General features: G+C 30.5%; 1 protein-coding gene across 1 annotated transcript; it reads left to right on the top strand.

The window, feature by feature from the left end:
* Nucleotides 1–3,718: 3,718 nt before the first annotated feature.
* Nucleotides 3,719–17,793, top strand: LOC111706460 (uncharacterized). Its single transcript, XM_023479342.1, has 10 exons — nt 3,719–3,923; nt 7,934–8,023; nt 8,929–8,981; nt 9,223–9,472; nt 11,681–11,815; nt 13,401–13,460; nt 13,991–14,651; nt 15,215–15,294; nt 15,436–15,532; nt 16,943–17,793. Exons 2-10 carry the CDS (start codon nt 7,938–7,940, stop codon nt 16,982–16,984), a joined length of 1,464 nt encoding a protein of 487 aa, XP_023335110.1. The 5' UTR covers nt 3,719–3,923; nt 7,934–7,937; the 3' UTR covers nt 16,985–17,793.
* Nucleotides 17,794–19,244: the final 1,451 nt, after the last annotated feature.

Here is a 19,244-nt window from a genome sequence, read left to right as displayed (position 1 = left end):
GACATACAAGCCAAATTTATATATAGATTAACTTATAAATACAAACAAATACTATACAATCAAATAGAAGTAGAAGCAAGGATCAATTTAGATTGAGAGAGTTTATTCCACTTCCACTTCTTTCTGAAAGGGTTCATCAACTAACTCTTATCCAGGGTATCAGTTGAGTTGCCAGGCTCAGCTCGGAATTCCCGGCTTTATCAAACTCCACCCAAATCTAGTAGAGTCAGGTAGAAGAATTGGGTTCTTGGCTTCGCATTATTCTATTTATAGCTCTGAACTTAGCGTCGTTCTATTAATAGACGATATTTACAGACAGGGTTTCTATTTTCTCCCTGAGCAGATGATCCCTAAAAGATCAAAAGATTGTACATCCGCTACATCACCCCCTTGATCTTTTACGATCAGCGATTTTGATAATCACTTTCTTACAAAAAGATGAGATGTTCGCACTTTTGAAGCGTCTTTATCCGTCTCTGTCCATGGTGTAGGGTTTAGCAGAGAACTAGCCGTCCTCTAATCCCGACTTATCATAACCGGTCTTGCTGAATCGAATCACTGTCTTAACTACCCAGCTAATGAAAGACAGAGCTGTAATTGCTCCGGCCCCAATCATAGCTAGGCTGAGGGTATACAAGGTTGGAGCTACTGTTTTTGTTAAGAAACAACCATAGCCACCCAGCAGACTCCACTCTGTCTCCTCCTCCCTAAACCTTTGCACAATGGAGCCCTGTGTGCAGTCTAGAGCCAGCTCTAGGAGGATGTCCTCCGGGTTGGCTTGCTCTGCCAGGACGTCAATCAGGCCCTCAAACAAAAGGTGGGTAGGTCCTTCTTCTCTGGTACTGACCGGCCTGTTCTCGTTCTTCACCATCAGGCTGACCAGCTTTCCCAAACTCTCTCCTCTCTTCATCTGAACAAAGATATCATTATTATGGTTAATCATGTAAATTGCAGGTGAATGTGAGACCCCCGCCAATGGAGAAAATTTTGAAGCAAAAACAGATTTTTTTCAACAATAGTGTTAAACAGGATTGGAAACAGGAAATCATTTTTGTTATTTTGCCAAGACCCTTCAACTAAATGCACCTCGGGATGGAGTGTCACAGATTTTTTCACTTTGCAATTTTTGAGTCTTGACCTGAAATAGTATTAATTCCTTCCTTCTCTTTTTGACTACTTTTCTCTGCTTCATCCTCCGTATCACTCCAACTACTTCTGCTTCCTGTTCATTCCTACTTCCTCCTGCTACTTTATATTAAGTCCTTATGCTACTTCTTACACTACTACTACTTTTGATACTCCCTGTCTGCACCCTTTCTTGGTCATGGGGACCAAGGGAGAAGACCAGGGAAACGAGCTGGGCTCTATGACTTCATTTTTGAGCCATAAATCAAGTCGTGTGCGCAAATTTTCTTTGAGAGAGGGGGGAATGGGCCTCATTCTTTGATTTACTGGTCGGGCATTAGGTAGTAATTCAATTCTAAACATTTCCCAGGAAGTTTTGCCCACTTTTCAGTCCTCAGTGGTAAAAATATCCTGATTATCATCTATCATTGAATACAACATCTGTCTAATGTTTGTATTTTCGTTCAAAATTAAATTCTCATTTAATTTCAAATCTGCCCATATTTTCTCTGTGACGGCAGGATCTTTTGCCCCTTGCTTTACTACATTCACTTTTGGTTTGGACTTTGACTCTAATAACATTGAACCCTGACCTATTAATTGATTGGGCGAAATAATTAGGTCTTTGTCACTTAAATTAACATACATAATACAAAGGGACTTATCTTTGCTCTGTGTCTTGTGTTTGTAGACTGCTGGCAGAGCACCATCAAGAAGTCCCTCTTTAAGTGGTTGTACATTAATCAGAGAAGCTGGGTTCACAGGCACTTTAACTTTTATTGCCTGTGACATCTTTTTAGGTATTTTTACAAAGTATTTTGATGATAAAAGCAGTACAGGGGCTCCTTTATCATCAATAGCAAAATCTTGAGGGGGGGAGGTTTATTTCTAACAGGGGGGGAGGGGGTATTTTTCAACAGGCCTTCTTATAGTTCTTGTATAAGGGTGGGAACGATCATATATCATTGCTATCAAATCCTTAGACTCCTGTGAAGGACTATGCACCAACAAACTCCCTGGGTCAATGTCCATTCTACCCGTGCTCTAGCCACCCAAAACTAGTAGTATCAGGTAGAAGAATTGGGTCCTTGGCTTCGCATTATTCTATTAATAGCTCTGAACTTAGCGTGATTCTATTAATAGACGAGATTTACAGACAGGGTTTCTATTTTCTCCCTGAGCAGATGATCGCTAAAAGATCAAAAGATCGTACCTCCGCTACAATATATTGCAGAGAAAATACAATTGACTTAGAAATTATATTAATGAATACATAATTTGTTTAGTTTAATGTTAATATTTTAATTTACTTTTCCTAGAGTTCCGGGTTTCCAGAAATCCCAGTAGAAACAAATAAGGTGGTTTAGTCATGCTATATATTTTGTGTTTGTTTCTTAAACAATATTGGTTAGTTGAAGTTAACAGAGAAATTACTATTGATTATTTGACATAGTTTACACCAAGTGCAGAAGGATCAGATGACAAAAATGACTCCTTCCAAAAAGAAAACTGTAAACTACAGTTTAAGAATTAAAAGGGCTGAAAACCCCTAAACCCAGTATTTCTAATTACCTCTGCATTCAAATCAATAAATGTTTAGATCCAGGTTTTGCAGGAATTATTTTTCATGAATACAAGAAGACTGATGAACACTGACATAAGTAAAAAGTTAAGTGTTTTTGATAAAAAGATTATTTCAAATATTTAATAAATATTCAATACTTACATTTTTGGTATGTAGGTAGGTATATAGGCAGTTAGGTAGAGGATAGTAAAGTGGGAGGGTGGGGAGGTAAATAGGGAAGTTTGTAGGTATTAGTTAGGGAGACAAGTAGGTAAGTAGGTATGTAGGTAGGTATATAAGTAGGTAGGGACTAGGAAGACATGGTATAGAGGGATTGAAAGCTATTCAAGATAGGTTATAGGTGTTGCTAAACAGATTGAAACTATTTAAATAATATATTTATTTAGGGTCAGTCCATATGAAATCAGCCACCTGTTGTGTAATTTATTTTATGGTTCTCAATTATTTGCTGAAGAATGTAGCTGGAGTGCGGTTTTGTAAATTGAGAGCAGTCCCTTAGCGTATTTTGTGAGTTTAGAACAATTCCATAAATAATTTGATTAAATTTGTGATTTGGATCTAAAAAAATAATATTCTTTGTTATTTTTTACATATTCTGTTTGTTTATTTACTGTTTGTTTATAACTTTAAACCGGTTTACACTAAAATCCGTGCAGTATCCTTGGTCATCTGGTCTCTCTACCAGGTTAGAAAGATTGTTCAAATTTGTATGCATTAAGTCAAATTGGTTAAAATTGTTATTCTGATTAATAATTTGGAATTCTATCATTTTGTTAGTTGGATTTTGTTTAAGAAATCGACGGGTCTGAGGTAGAATTTTATACTAAAAGGCTTTATTTAACCAGTGAAATCTTTGTTTTTGTTAGCTTAGTTTAAGCAGTGGTATATTTTGGTAATTCATTATTAATAAAAGCGCTGGTTTTGATCTTTTCTGAAACTTTTGATGAAAATATTTTCTTGTTCTTATTAAACTAAAACCTTATTTGAGCAGTGCATCTTATCACGCTTTATTTATTCTTATTTATCTTGCACTTAACATATTTTTTATTTAGCAGACATTCCAGTTCATTTCAGAGCATTACGGCTCATTTTGGTTTACAGCAGAGTCATTAAAGAAAACTTATTGCTCTCTTCCAGGCAAACTTATTGCTTAACACTCTGCTTTACAGTCTACTCAACCTTTGCTCTGCTCAACCCCCTATCAGCAAAACAAGTGAGGAGAAACTTTTATTCTCTGCCAAGTCATGCATAGAGCTAAATTGCTCAGTTTGGTTTAATTCCTCTAAAAACTATATATATTGGTCAAGAATATTGCTCCAATAAAGTAGATTATTGCTCCAATAAAGTAAAAGCAAACTTATTTTCATAAGCTAAGTTTAATTGCTAATTTAGTGTGTAATTGTATAACACACAATTATTGCTAACCAGCGGAGATAAATAGCATGCTCAATTTAAAAAAAGAAGAAATTGAATCGTTTGATTTTCATTTTGTGGTTTTTAATGTTTTCTGCAAAAACTGTGGAGTTAAATGCACAATTGTTCTCATCCGAAAACATTTTAAAACATTACATTTTTATTGAGAAACAAGTTTTTATTTAATAATATCAAAAAGTGGCTGATTTCAAATGGACTGAACCTCAAGGATTTGCCTTTGTAGCATTTATCAGAAATTTATAATTGACTAATTAAATTATTTATAATTGAAATTTTCCACAAACATTATTCAAGGATTATCAACGATTTTGCATGCACAGATTAAGCTGACTGAGTTTAAAGGAATCGAGGCTTTGCCACAATTTCTATATCTTTGCAACTCCATGTCGTAGACCTTAGTAATTTTAAACTTTGAATTCTGAGTGATAAAATTAAAAGTTTGAAATATCAAAGGCTTCTACTTTCAGGTTGCAAAGATATAAGGATTAGAAAATTTTATTTAGTGACAAAGTCTAAATTTATTTAAGATAGAATAATAAGATGAAATTGGATATTTTGCGTGCAAAGAAAATTTCCATATTATACCGTACAATGTTCGTACAATCTAAACCGTGTAGCTCTCAATATTGTCTGGTTTTCTTCATGAATCCTCTAAATTCTGAGCCTCCCAATATAGTTCAGTAGTTCTCCATCCTTCCAATCCAAACCTATCTATGTTCTCTATCTATATACTTTGCTTGTCTGTGTATTTGTTTGTCTGTTTGTTTCCAATTAACGTAAGCTAAAATTTGTTGAGACAAATTCACGTGACCCCAGGAAAGGTTTATAGCTTAAGTAAAATTTTAAAAATCCACGAAAAAATATTGTTAACTTTTTTGCTATTGTTTTACGTTGTACAAATAGTAGATGATTTCAAAAAGAGCCAGAATAAAAACTTGAAATAGGAGATGGGCGTGAAGCGCCCATAATGCCTGTGTCTTATATTAGGATTGAATTATAATGTAAAAAAATACAAAAACATAATAAGAAATAATATTTATAGTTTTCTTGGTATACTTTTACAAATGTATTGAAATTAGTTTATGGATGATGCGTATTTTCATTTCTAAATGCTTTCTGAAAAATTGTAATGTATTCCTTATGAAGACATCTAGCTGAGTTGAATCCTAATGTCTGTTTATTTAACATGTAATTGTCCAAACTATGATAAAACCTAATCTACCAATAATCTGAATGCTTTTAAATATTAAAGATAGAAGGATCCATTTGAGCTTCTAATTTTTACCATTTTTCAAAGAATTTGTGTTTTACAAAATAATCCTTTTTAAAGGGACTGTAAGCATGATTTCAATGATTAGATATCAATGATTTTGTTTCTTTAAACTATTTATTTTCCTTTCTCATTTTTATATCATTGACAGTTTGTATAAACAAAGTTAAAGTGAGATGTTTGACTTTGAATCCTTTAAAATCAGTTGTAATATTTTAGACTTTGTAAAATAACTTTTCTCATGGAATCTATCTTAAACTATACTGTTTATTCTTTTGTTAAGATATAAGTTTTTTTATTAATTTTATCATTTTTAAATACTAGATGAAGAGCCCGGTGTTGCCCGTGGAACATTTTTTTTAATTTAAAAAGTAAATGAAAAAAATATTTGAAAAAAAATATGAATTTTTAAGCATATATTACCCCCTGGCCACTCCTAGTGTCCAAAAAAAATTCAGCCCAATCGGTCCAGCCGTTTGGCCGGCTATAGGCATTATTATATATATATACGAATGTCTTTTTATTACTAGAAATTCAAGGCGCTTCGCGCCCTTCTTTCTAGCCTTAGAGGGCGCTTCGCGCCCATCTTCTACATTAGTTGTGAACATGTTCTCTTTGTGTACATCGTAAAACAAAACAAAAATAATTCGCGGATTTTTAACAAAAAATTTCGCGGATTTTCAAAATTTTTTAAAATTTAATGACGATCGAATTTTGAAAGAGACAAATATTTGAAATTTTGATTTTTCATAAACCTTCCCTGGGGTCCCTAGATGTCCCACAAAAAATTTGGGCCCGATCGGTTCAGCCGTTTAGACGTTTATTGGATACAAACAGACAGACAAACAAACAAACAGACAAGCCAAATTTATATATAGATATAGATATCTATGATATTTATATTTTCAATCTGCTTCAAAGTTTTGATTTGGCATAAAGGTTAATTATTATTGTTATAAGTTGGTTAATTCAGAAGGAATCAAAAGTTTAAAACTCCAGATTTTTTTTCATAAATTTATAAATTACAGGGGTAAAAAGTTCCAAACTGATGTGCAAAGTTATCTTTTTTAACTTTTAATGTTTTTCAATTTAATTTTTGCAATTTTTGCAATCCAATGTCGTAGACCTTAGATATTGCAAACTATGCATTCTGTTAGATGATGTATTTATATGTAAATATAGAATTAATGGTCTAGTTCTAATAATATACAAGAATATACATAGAACATATTGTAAATGTATTCATATGTAAATATAGAATTAATGGCCAAGTTCTAATAATATACAAGAATATACATAGAACATATTGTAAATGTATGAATATGTAAATATAGAATTAATGGCCCAGTTCTAATAATATACAAGAATATACATAGAACATATTGTAAATTTATGAATATGTAAATATAGAATTAATGGCCCAGTTCTAATAATATACAAGAATATACATAGATCATATTGTAAATGTATTTATATGTAAATACAGAATTAATGGTAAATATTATATTATATTACTCTACATATTATGGCGCCTAACCTTAATAAACTAAAAATACACGTTGTTGACAAAACACTGATCTACCTCTACAAAGGGATGTGATGTTACTTAACTGTCCCTTGAGATAGTTAAGAAAAAATTTTCTTTTCTTTGGTTTTTTCTTTATCTTACCTTTTTCACGTTTTGGATGCTAGTAAGCAAACAGGCAACCAGACAGAGAGATAGATAGATAAAATATATTGATAGATATAAGAGATCAATCTTAAAGGGACCGTTCACTTGTTTGGGCAATTTCAGGGTAAACTAAACAGCCTAAGCGCTATTCATTGGTAATAGTCTTACTTTTCAAAGACATCTGTGGCCGGAGAAAAAGCCGATTTTTCGTTCAGAATTTGAGCGCAAAGGGACGGTCCCTCTCTATACACACTATTTGATGTTTTTTTCAGTAACACTATTACCAATGAATAGCGCTTAGGCTGTTTAGTTTACCCTGAAATTACCCAAACAAGTGAACGGTCCCTTTAAATTACATCTATGAAAATTTATTAAATAAATCTGCAAGGAAATGGAGAATTTTATATTCTTGATGACGTCATTCCTCTCTCTTGTTTTTTTTATATAAAAGAACTTTACTCTTTCAGAAAACCAATATTGTAAATTGGTAAAAAATACATTTTTATTCTTTATCTTGAAACTGATTTTTCAAATATTTTTTATCTAGTAAATAAATATACTAACTTTGTACAAACATAAAAAAAATCCTTTATCTTAAAATAAACTTCTTCTTCTGTTTCATTATTGTAAAGTCATACAATTGTAAAAATGATCATGCTGTAAAAATAAATATTTCTTTAATACTATTATATTTTAATACTATTATATTTTTTTTAATATTATTTTATTTTAGTAATAAAGAATTTATTGCTGTGATAGCAATAGAAACAGAAAATCACGGAAACATTTTTTAATTTTAAAATCAAATAATCTTAGAATTAAATGCAAGAAATATTGAAATTTTAAGAAAAATGTCGACTCATGGGAATAGACCATCCTACCTCTTCTCCTCATTCTCTAAAATTTCTAAGGATAATGTTAGATCTTCTTATTCCAGGTATTAGAACTCGGTATTGAAAAAAGCAAAACTGTTTTTAATTTCTAATATTTGACCGGATACCCGCATACTTATGTGTAAAATCAAACCTACAGATTTCAAGGTCACAAAGTTGTACCAGCAATATCGCATAAATTAAAAGTTCTCCTGCTTTCTAGTTTGTAGTGGGAATCCTCTGATTCAATGTATTCAAAATCATTTTTCAGTATTTTTGTCTGATTCAATAAAAGATTTTTTTATAATAAGTCGTTTACGTTTACGTTTACGTTTACGTTTGTGAAAAATAATATCTTGCATTTGCAAACACCTAATTCAAACCCTTTCTTAGATTTAAAAAGATTAGGGAAAAAGTTCATACAAATTATTTGTTTCTTACTTATTGAAAAAATATCTCTAAAACCCTTATTTTTGAACATCTCTTAATTCCAGGAATTATTTTCATCCGACTACTCTAATTGCAGGAATCCTATTCCACAAACTACTCTAATTCCAGGAATCCCATTCCATAAGCTACTCTAATTCCAGGAGTTCTATTCCACAATATACTCCAATTCCAGGAATCTTATTCCATAAACTACTCTAATTCCAGGAATCTTATTCCATAAATATTAAATACTCTAATTCCAGGAATCCTATTCCATAAACTACTCTAATATCAGGAATCCTATTCCATAAACTACTCTAATTCCAGGAATCCTATTCCATAAACTACTCTAATATCAGGAATCCTATTCTCTAATTCCAGGAATCCTATTCCATAAACTACTCTAATATCAGGAATCCTATTCCACAAACTACTCTAATTCCAGGAATCCTATTCCATAAACTACTCTAATTCCAGGAATCCTATTTCATAAACTACTCTAATTCCAGGAATTATATTCCGTAAACTACTTTAATTCCAGGAGTTCTATTTCACAAACTAATCTAAGGAAACAGAACTGGACTCAAAACAAAGGTAATAGAAGAAAACTTTAAATCTCTTAAAGAGAAATCTTTGCTTGAAACTTTTTAGAGTTTTAGTAAAGAAGAAATAATGTTTTTTAAATTTCTCAGAGATTCCATTTAGAAAATTAGAAAATAGTAAAATCCTTCTCAAATATTGAATATTTTCAATATTTATTTATTCATTCTCAAACTTGTAATTTGGAAAATCCTAGGAATGAATTACAATATTACAATTGTTTCTATTCTCTCAGGTTCAGCCTTCAACCTTGAATCTTCTAATTCTACAATATTAAACCCTCTACTCACAACAACACAATCGAACAACATTCAGAGGAGCAACAGCTACCTTAGGAGTAGAACTATCCACAGGAGTAGAAACAACAGCAACAACCAGATAAATACTGCCAGTAACTACAGTTTAACAGATAGTAAGTACAATTTGACAGTCAGCAACTACAGTTTAACAGCTAACAGTACAGATGAGCTGATGAAACGTCTCAGGTGAATAATAATAATAGAAATATATTTTACCTCCTGAATTCTTTGCAATACATAATTCCAGGACTTTTCACAGGACTTTTTTGGTGATAGTAATTAAGTCTTTTTACCAAATATATAATTTCCTTGTGACTTTTGATGGATGTTACCTAATGGAGTGGTCAGATCACATTTTAATTTCTTTACTATAACTAGGATTTTCTATTTCAATTTTGAACATTTTTTCTTTGTGTACTTTGTGAAAAAAAAATAAAAAAGGTCATGGTTCTTATAAAAAAAAATCGTGGATTTTTAGAATTTAATGAAAACGAATTTTGTTGGAGGCTAAATTTCTAAATTTGGATTATCCATAAACCTTCCCTGGGGTCACATAGGTCCCTCAAAATATTTGGGCATGATCGGTTCAGCCGTTTTGACTTTTATTGGACACAAACAAACAAACAAACAGACAAATATAAATATAGAATAAAGATTTAGATATTTTATAAACCACGTTTCTGTGGAAATTATAATTTTGTAAATAAGGTTCTAAGTATAATTATGTAAACAAAATATGTTAATATTAACCCTATTCCAATTCCAAATTGACCCCCCCCCTGTAGTTTTTTTTAAATAACTCAAAAAGTATTGGTCTGAGGCTGTTGAAATTTTCTGACTTTTCCTACATACCCAAAGCCCTCCCTTTAGGCCTAAAACCGGGCTTTAATACAAACTGCCTGTAAATATAAACATATTCTTAATATATAAAGTTTATATAAGTATATAAAAAAGAACAATGCCTACCACTGTATCATGATATATGAGTATAGTATTTAATTATAAATTATAAGTTTAGATAATCCTATATAACCTGTATTTAATAGATTGTTGAAAGCAGGTTTAAACTTGAATATAAACATCATCTATTTTCTTGAGCAATCTTCCTTTATGCACTAAGAATCCCGTCTTGAGAATGAGAAAATATTTAAATGAAAAATTCAATATTCTCATACTTAAGGAAATGAATTATTGCCATAAACTTTAATCTATTTATTCCTTTATCTTTGCAACCTGATGTTGTAAGCCTTAGAATTATAAACCATATAGTCTAATAGATCAAATAGTCTAAGTTTGTAATATCTATGGTTTTCATCAACAGCAAAGGAAAATTAGAAAATTTGAGTTTGTAGCAAAAACTCAATTTCTTTAAAGCTCTTATAAACGTACAAACCTAAATTACACAAATTATTTAAACAAGAATTAATGAAGATGATGAGGGAAGTGGGTGGGTATTGTTAATTGAGGGTTATATCAGCTATTTAAGGAAAGAAGTAAAGTCAATATTTAAAAATATCAAAAACCTTTCTTCTGTTCATTCCTCCAATTTAGTTTAGGACATTGTAAAAGGATTCTTATTATTTTCTTAATTTATCTAAAAACTTCCTTGGTAAACCTTTGAATATCCATGTTCATTATTCAAATGCTAGCTTAAGAATTTTGATAAATTAAGAAACATTTTTTAGAAATGCTCAGTAAAAGAATTATAGTGTGTTATTTCTTTGAATGATATTTAATTGTAATCAAACTCTTATATTGTTTTTTATTAATAAATAATGGTTTTGAAGTTTACGCAAATTATTTTGTAACCAAATAATGAGTTTTCAGTAAACTCAAATAAATAGAATGTTAAATAATTGTTGAAATCCATTTTAGAGATAAATTTATAGGTTTGAATTTTACAAATAGGAGCAATCATAAAGGAATTGAGTCTTTGTAACAAAATCAAATATTTAAACCTTAATATCTTTAGAACTCAATGTTGTAAACCTTTGATATTTCAAACTCAGATTAATTGATCTAACAGAACTCATAGTTTGAAATATCTAAGGTCTGCAACATTTGGTTCCAAAGATATAATGATTAGAAAATCAGAGTTTGTGGCAAAGACTCAATTCCTTAAAGTCAGAACCCAACATTTTCCTAATCGTTTTTATGTTAAGGTTTAAATACATGAATAAACAGTGTAATAAGACATTTTAAATAACTGTGATTTGTTTTAAATATGAACGATTTGTCATTAACTTCAATAAAATGGCACAAATGTGTTAATTTAAAATGTTGTTATTGCATATACGGTATTATTTATGAACTAAACTGGTTCTTGATGTAACAACAATTATTAACCGAGTATTTAACTTTTATTCAAAATATTAAAGAAGACTATATTTTCAGTTCTGAACCTGGAACAACTCCCTTCCCTCCTCTAAACCTTAGAGGAGTCCCTCAACCTCAAGTACATTTAGCAGACGGACTTATCATAGCATTTATGTTCTCATTGTGGGGGTACTCCATCTACCTGACATACAGGTACTCCATATACCTGACATACAGGTACTCCATATACCAGACATACAGGTACTCCATATGTCTGACATACATGTAGTCAATCTACCTGAGATACAGGTACTCCATCTACCGAATATAAAGGTACTCTGTATAAAATTGTGTAAGTTTATAACCTAACAATTCCAACCTGGAAGTCCATACTATCGAATGACTCCCATTCTTTTCTGAAATACAAAAATGTTTAATATTACTTTTTACTACGCCGATCGGTATGGAAGTGAGCTTTTTAGGCCTCAGAACTCCAAATACCTGACATACAGGTACTCCAACTACCTGACATACAGGTACTCCGTCTACCTGGCCTACAGGTACTCCATCTACCTGACATATATGTACTCCATATACCTGACATACAGGTACTCCATCTACCTGACATGCAGGTACTCCATATACCTAACATACATGTACTTCATTTACCTGACATACAGTTACCCCATCTACCTGACATAAAGGTACTCCATATACCTAACATACATGTGCTCCATTTACCTGACATACAGGTACTCCATCTACCTGACATATAGGTACTCCATCTACATGAAATACATGTACTCCATCTACCTGACATACAAGTACTCCATATATCTGACATACAGGTAGTCCATATCCCTGACATACAGGTACTCGATCTACTTGACAAACAGTTACTCCGTCTACCTGACATACAGGTACTCCATCTACCTGACATAAAGGTACTCCATCTACCTAACATACAGGTACTCCATATACCTGCCATACAGGTGCGCCATCTACCTGACATACAGATAATCTTTATTTAGACCAATTTAGTTCAATATATTTTACAATTTCATTTCTTGGTATTGGTAAAACCCTCTGAGTTCATTTTATTTCCAACATAAAATATTGAATTTAAAGTCTATCATGAAACCGTGGTTTTTATTTTAAATTCTACAGGAAGAAACTAAACTTGATATTTTTGATCAAGGATATGAAGTTTTACAGGAAATATTGTCGAATTACAAAACTGTAATATTACATTACGTTCTTACCAATCATTGTATCAACCAGAATGGAAACTATCATGTTGGATTATTTGTAGTTCAAAAATTAAATAATATTGTACAATAGATCAAAATAAACTTTAACGTAATTATATTCAAATTCTGAATGTGAAATAAAAAGCCCAAAATATGAATCTCCAGTACAGTTTTATTCCTAGATATATTATATTCCATATTGTTTTAGAGTTTAAAGAAATACTTGCACAGAGTGGATATTATCAGAGTAATCTATCAACACAATTCTTGACATTGTAATTTGTCAAGATAACACAAAATAATATTAAGAATCTTGATATTATCAGAATAATCTAATAATACAATTCTTGACATTGTAATTTGTCAAGATATCAAAAAATTATATTGAAAATCTTGCAAACAAATCAAGAGAAGAATAGTGAGTTATAAAATTCATCTCAGCATTAAAATTTTTCATTTTTCTGTCTTCTTGAAACAATTTTAAACCAAAATTTCTATTATTTAACAACATTCTGAATAATAAAGTCTTAATTTTCTTGTTTTTTTAGAGCTTGGCATAAGACCATGGCTGATTCTGGAGATTGGAATGATGGAAAGGGGATGTGGAAGTAATGTACTTTTATTTTTTATTTATTTTCTATTTTTATACCATTTAAATTAGAAGGAGTCCTATTTTTAAATTCATATTTATACCAAGTATATTTATTTTTTAATCTCTCTTTAAAAAAATCAAGAATTTTTATTTTATAAAATCAAGTGAAAACATTCTTTTTAAGAATCTTGTTGATTGTCTTTAAAACTTTTCTAATCTACAAACAAAAAACAATATGTACAGCCCTGCATTCAAGTTGGTCAGCTAGTTTATTAAATAATGTAAAAATCAAGGAATAAAGTGGGGAAACTATCTGTATTGATTAAATTATCTAGCAATGCTGATCAAAAAATACATTATCTCAATCAAGAAGCCAACTTGTACCTTGCTAACTTTACACCACAGAGAATTCAATTGTCTTGGAAAATTTAATATAAAAGAAATACTTGTGCAAGTATAAGACAAGATTCAGACTTTAATATCACATTCTTGCAACAGAATAGATAATGCAGAAAATATTTCTAATTGGAAAATTTGCATTTTTAGATTTATCATGGAGGTTGTGAGAAACAAGAAGAAACCAACATCTTCAAGATCCAGTAGAACAGATCAAGATATTGAGATCCTGGCCAAGGAGGAGGGTGAGTTAATCCACCTCCAGGTGGAGGAGGAGGAGGAGGAGGAGACAACAAAACAATTTATTGAAGAAAGAGATAAAGATATAAAGGATGTTAAAATGTTTAGAACTGAAAATGAAACCAAAATCAATCATTTACAAAATAAAACCATTCTAAACCCTGATGATAATATTCCTAACCTTCAACCCTATAAACCAACTGATCAATGGACCAGGAGAGAAAACTTCCATCAAAGATTGCAAAGACATGAAACCTCAATCCTGGTTCAGCATAGGCATCAGAAAATCCAGGTGTGCAGATCAAAGGAAGATTATGAATACAAGAGCAAAAGACAGGAAGAAGATGAGAAACTGATTCAAAGAATTGAAGAAGAAGAAAGATTGCTTAGACTCAGAGAAAATGAAGAAAATAAATTCCGCAGAAGAGAGGATGAAGAAATCCATGAACTAATGAATGAAATCAATCAATCAAATGAGAATGAAGATGGTAGTCTAGTGATGCATGGGAATGAGCTTGAGTTGCTGATAAGGTTGAGGAGTGAAGAGGATATGAAGATGCTATTGCACCAGGAGAGTCAATATTTAGATCATAATCTTGGAATCAACAGATAATCATAAAATTATTCAGAGGCTTAAACTTTTGACTTGGTTACATCTTATCCACATCGGCTGAACTCGATATCCTAAATCAATATCTATTACGTTTAAATTGAAGTTTTTTTCTGGGCATTCACAATATATCCACCATGTGATAGGTAAGAGTTAATCCAAATAGAGAAGGGGTTGCCGTTTCCCAGTAGATTGGAGTTCCGGAATTATAACATACTATAAACACAATTAGGATACAATAGATATTTCATTGATTTAAATGTTTACAACTAATCATAAACGAAAGTGTGAATTCTAAGAGATTGTAGGATTGGACAGAGTTTAGATTCCTCAATCCCTACTATAAAATAATCATTTAGATCATTTTTCTGGATGAACAGTTCCTGCTTCGTACAGTATGCCCTGATTAAACTAGTTTCATACAACCTATTTTGAACAGATTTAGAATATTTTAAACCTTAAAAACTAAATTTTTGTCTCTAAACCTAAATCTAAGATCCAGATTTTATAAATATTGAGTTCAGGAGAGAATAGAAGAGTTGAATATTCTTCAACAGTTTAGAAGACGGGAAGCACTGGAGTCAAGTTATGCATGGATAAACAGGGATACAAAGATGGATCATGTTTTCAGTTTATATTTTACTCTTTTAGTTTTTAGATTAGAACTTCAACTCTTAGTTTATTTGTTTCTGATTTGTCAGATATTCTTGGTCATTGATATTCTAACCTCCATCTGTATCTCCAGGGAGGATGTGAGATATAAACGTTCTATTTCTGAGTTTAGAAGAGACTGTGATGATTGGAGAGTAGGGATAGATGAGGAGGCGTATATTGAACTCCAGGTATTTTATATTTAGTGAATATATTACAGTCTAGTTTATGATATTGAACTCCAGGTATATACATATTTAGTAAATATATTACAGTCTAGTTTATGATATTGAACTCCAGGTATATATTCATATTTAGTAAATATATTACAGTCTAGTTTAAAATATTGAACTCCAGGTATATTTATATTTAGAGGATATATTACAGTCTAGTTTAAAATATTAAACTCCAGGTATATTTATATTTAGAGAATATATTACAGTCTAGTTTATAATATTGAACTCCAGGTATATATTCATATCTAGAGGATATATTACAGTCTAGTTTATAATATTGAACTCCAGGTATATACATATATAGAGGATATATTACAGTCTAGTTTATAATATTGAACTCCAGGTAGAGGATATATTACAGTCTAGTTTATAATATTGAACTCCAGGTATATTCATATTTAGTAAATATATTACAGTCTAGTTTAAAATATTGAACTCCAGGTATATTTATATTTAGATGATATATTACAGTCTAGTTTATAATATTGAACTCCAGGTATATTTATATTTAGAGGATATATTACAGTCTAGTTTAAAATATTGAACTCCAGGTATATTTATATTTAGAGAATATATTACAGTCTAGTTTATAATATTGAACTCCAGGTATATTTATATTTAGAGGATATATTACAGTCTAGTTTATAATATAGAACTCCAGGTATATATTCATATTTAGAGGATATATTACAGTCTAGTTTATAATATTGAACTCCCGGTGTATTTATATTTGGTAAATATATTACAATCTAGTTTATAATATTGAACTCCAGGTATATTAATATTTAGAGGATATATTACAGTCTAGTTTATAATATTGAACTCCAGGTATATTCATATTTAGAGGATAAATTACAGTCTAGTTTATAATATTGAACTCCCGGTATATTTATATTTGGTAAATATATTACAGTCTTGTGAAAAATATTGGAATTTCAACTATTTTCAATCAGAATAATATTCATGACACATCTTAGAATATTTGAAAACTTTTCAAACTTTGAATGAATACAAAATATTTAATAAATCTCATGTGATATAGTATGAGTTGGTTTTCAAAATAATAGCTGCTTACATCACTATGCTTGCTATATCCCTACAAAGAAAATAATATTTTATTTAAAACCAATTACTGAATCATCAAATTTAATATTTCTACATCCAATACACTTTCAATTGTAACACAAAAAGTTAAAAAATTTGCAAAGTAAGGAAAAATAAGCCGAGACACTAAACTTTAAAACTTGAAACTTTTTACATAATTTATCTAAAATAGGAAAATCTAGGAAATAAACTATTTATGTCTAGGCACGCAAACTGATCATCTTTTCTAAAAATGCTGCTTCATAATTTTTTTATTTTCAGAACCTGGATATTTTGGATGACAGTGGATATCAGATTATTTAATGGATAAACATCATGAGTGGATATTATTCCTCTGTAATAAATGGTCTGAAATATGGATACAAACCTTCCAATAGAATACAAGATTGGATATCATACCTGTAATATATTGAGTCAATTGTGGATACAAAACTTCCAATAGAATAAAACCTTGGATATCAGAGCATTAATAGATTACAAAGATACCGTTTCTGTAATAAATTGAGTGTATTCTGGAATTATTGATAAAATGAATGGATATTGTACAGTACAAAACTTTTGAAGAAATTATACAAAAGCAAAGAGTTTAGGCACAAAATCATTATATGTTTGCTGTGCAAATATTTGAGAAATTGTAAATGATTGTGTACACTGTACACTGTGCATATCTTTTGAATTGTACATTTTTTGACACAAAATTCAAATTGTCCCCATATGTTCGCAACCTGATATTTCAAATTTAGATTATTTGATCTGAGAGAAATTATAGTTTGAAATATTTTAGGCCTACGACATTGTGTTGCAAAGATGTAGGGATGTAGAGTTTGTGGCAAAGACTCAATTCCTTTCCTTAATAGATGTTGATTTCGTGAAATCTGAACTATCTATACCTTCTAATTTTTTAATCCCCCTGGATAAAAAGATTTAGAAAAAATAAAAATCACTTATTTCTTGCTTTTGTTTTAAAGAAATATTTGCCAAAATTCTGTATTTATAAAAATTTTCAGAATGTGGATATTTCTCAGTGTTCCCCTAATTACCAATGTAAATTATTTGTGATAAATGTACTGTAAGATATTAGAAATATTTTATATAATAAAATTTATTTTTATAAATATCAAGTTCTTATGAACAAAATTGTTAGGTTACTTGACAAAAAATCTATTTATACATTTTTTGCAGGACCTCGGACGACCCAAAGAAAGATTCATGGATTGTTGAAATATTGTAAAAGGAATTGAGTCTTTGCCACAAACTCTGATTTTCTAATCCCAATATCTTTATAACCCAATGTCTTAAACCTTTGATATTTCAAACTTATATTATTTGATCTAACAAAAGCCATAGTTTGAAATGTCTAAGGTTTACGACGTTGGAATCCAAAGATATAGGGATTAGAAAATCAGAGTTTGTTGCAAAGACTCAATTCCTTTGCCTTAAAATTAAATTTTTTTCGGTTATCAAGTTGTTATATATTTCTCATAAACCCATAGTTTTTATGAATAAAATTGTTAGGTTTTCTTGTTACTTGTCAAAAAATCTATTCTTACATTTTTTGCAGGACCTCGGACGACCCAATGGAAGTTTCATTGATTTTTGAAATATTGTTAAATTTGCCTTAAAATTCAATTTTTTTCGGAAATGTATTTAAAAAAATCTGCAAAATCTTATTATCTATTTAAAAACTTGCCTTGTCTTTAAACTTGTACAAAGGAAAAATGGTTGCAAGGAAAACTATTTATAGAAAAAATTTGCTAGGCTCTCGGGAAGCCCAACATAATTTATTCTACCCTATTTACAGAATAATGGAAGATTATTGAAAATATCTATTTTTAGAATAAGTCTGTAGACGCAATATATCTTGTATGGATCAGTCATGTATTTGATGGGAAAATGATGTATTGGCCATTAGAAAACAAAGAATATAGAAATAAATGGGTATTGCAAGGAATAAATTGACTAAATTTGGATTTTTAGTTATGCAAGTACAAGAATTAGACTTGTACTTAGCTCAACGTACACAAATATTCCTACTTTGTACTAGTCTTACTCTAAATAGTACACTAGTTCCTTCCTTTACTTCAATTACACTTAGGGTACACTTATTATACATATATATCTATTGTATTCTTTGCTTCTTTTTCATTCTATAACACATAGTGTTGGTTTTGGATTTGGTTTAGCTCAGGGCATGTAAATATACACAGAGGTTTGGTTTAGCTCAAGGTATGTAAATGTACACACAGAGGTTTGGTTTAGCTCAGAGTATGTAAATATATACAGAGGTTTGGTTTAGCTCAGGGTATGTAAATATACACTGAGGCTTTGTTTAGCTCAGGATATGTAAATTTATAAAGTCGCCAAGATCTATTTAGATAGTTATGCAAATTATATCTGTAAAAAAAAAAATTTAAACTAGGCTTTATGATGATAAAGCCTTCTTTTAAAAATGGCACATTTACAAATTACATTAAGTCATCTAGCTCAAAACTTTGTATATGTATTGTGAGAAAACATTTGCAATCTTTGAACCTTTTTAATTTTTTTTCAGGGCTATGATAAT

Source organism: Eurytemora carolleeae, unplaced genomic scaffold, assembly GCF_000591075.1.
Source record: "Eurytemora carolleeae unplaced genomic scaffold, Eaff_2.0 scaffold720, whole genome shotgun sequence".
Lineage (NCBI taxonomy): Eukaryota > Metazoa > Arthropoda > Copepoda > Calanoida > Temoridae > Eurytemora > Eurytemora carolleeae.
Note: the sequence above shows the minus strand (reverse complement) of the source record. Positions and strands in the feature narration are given on the sequence as shown.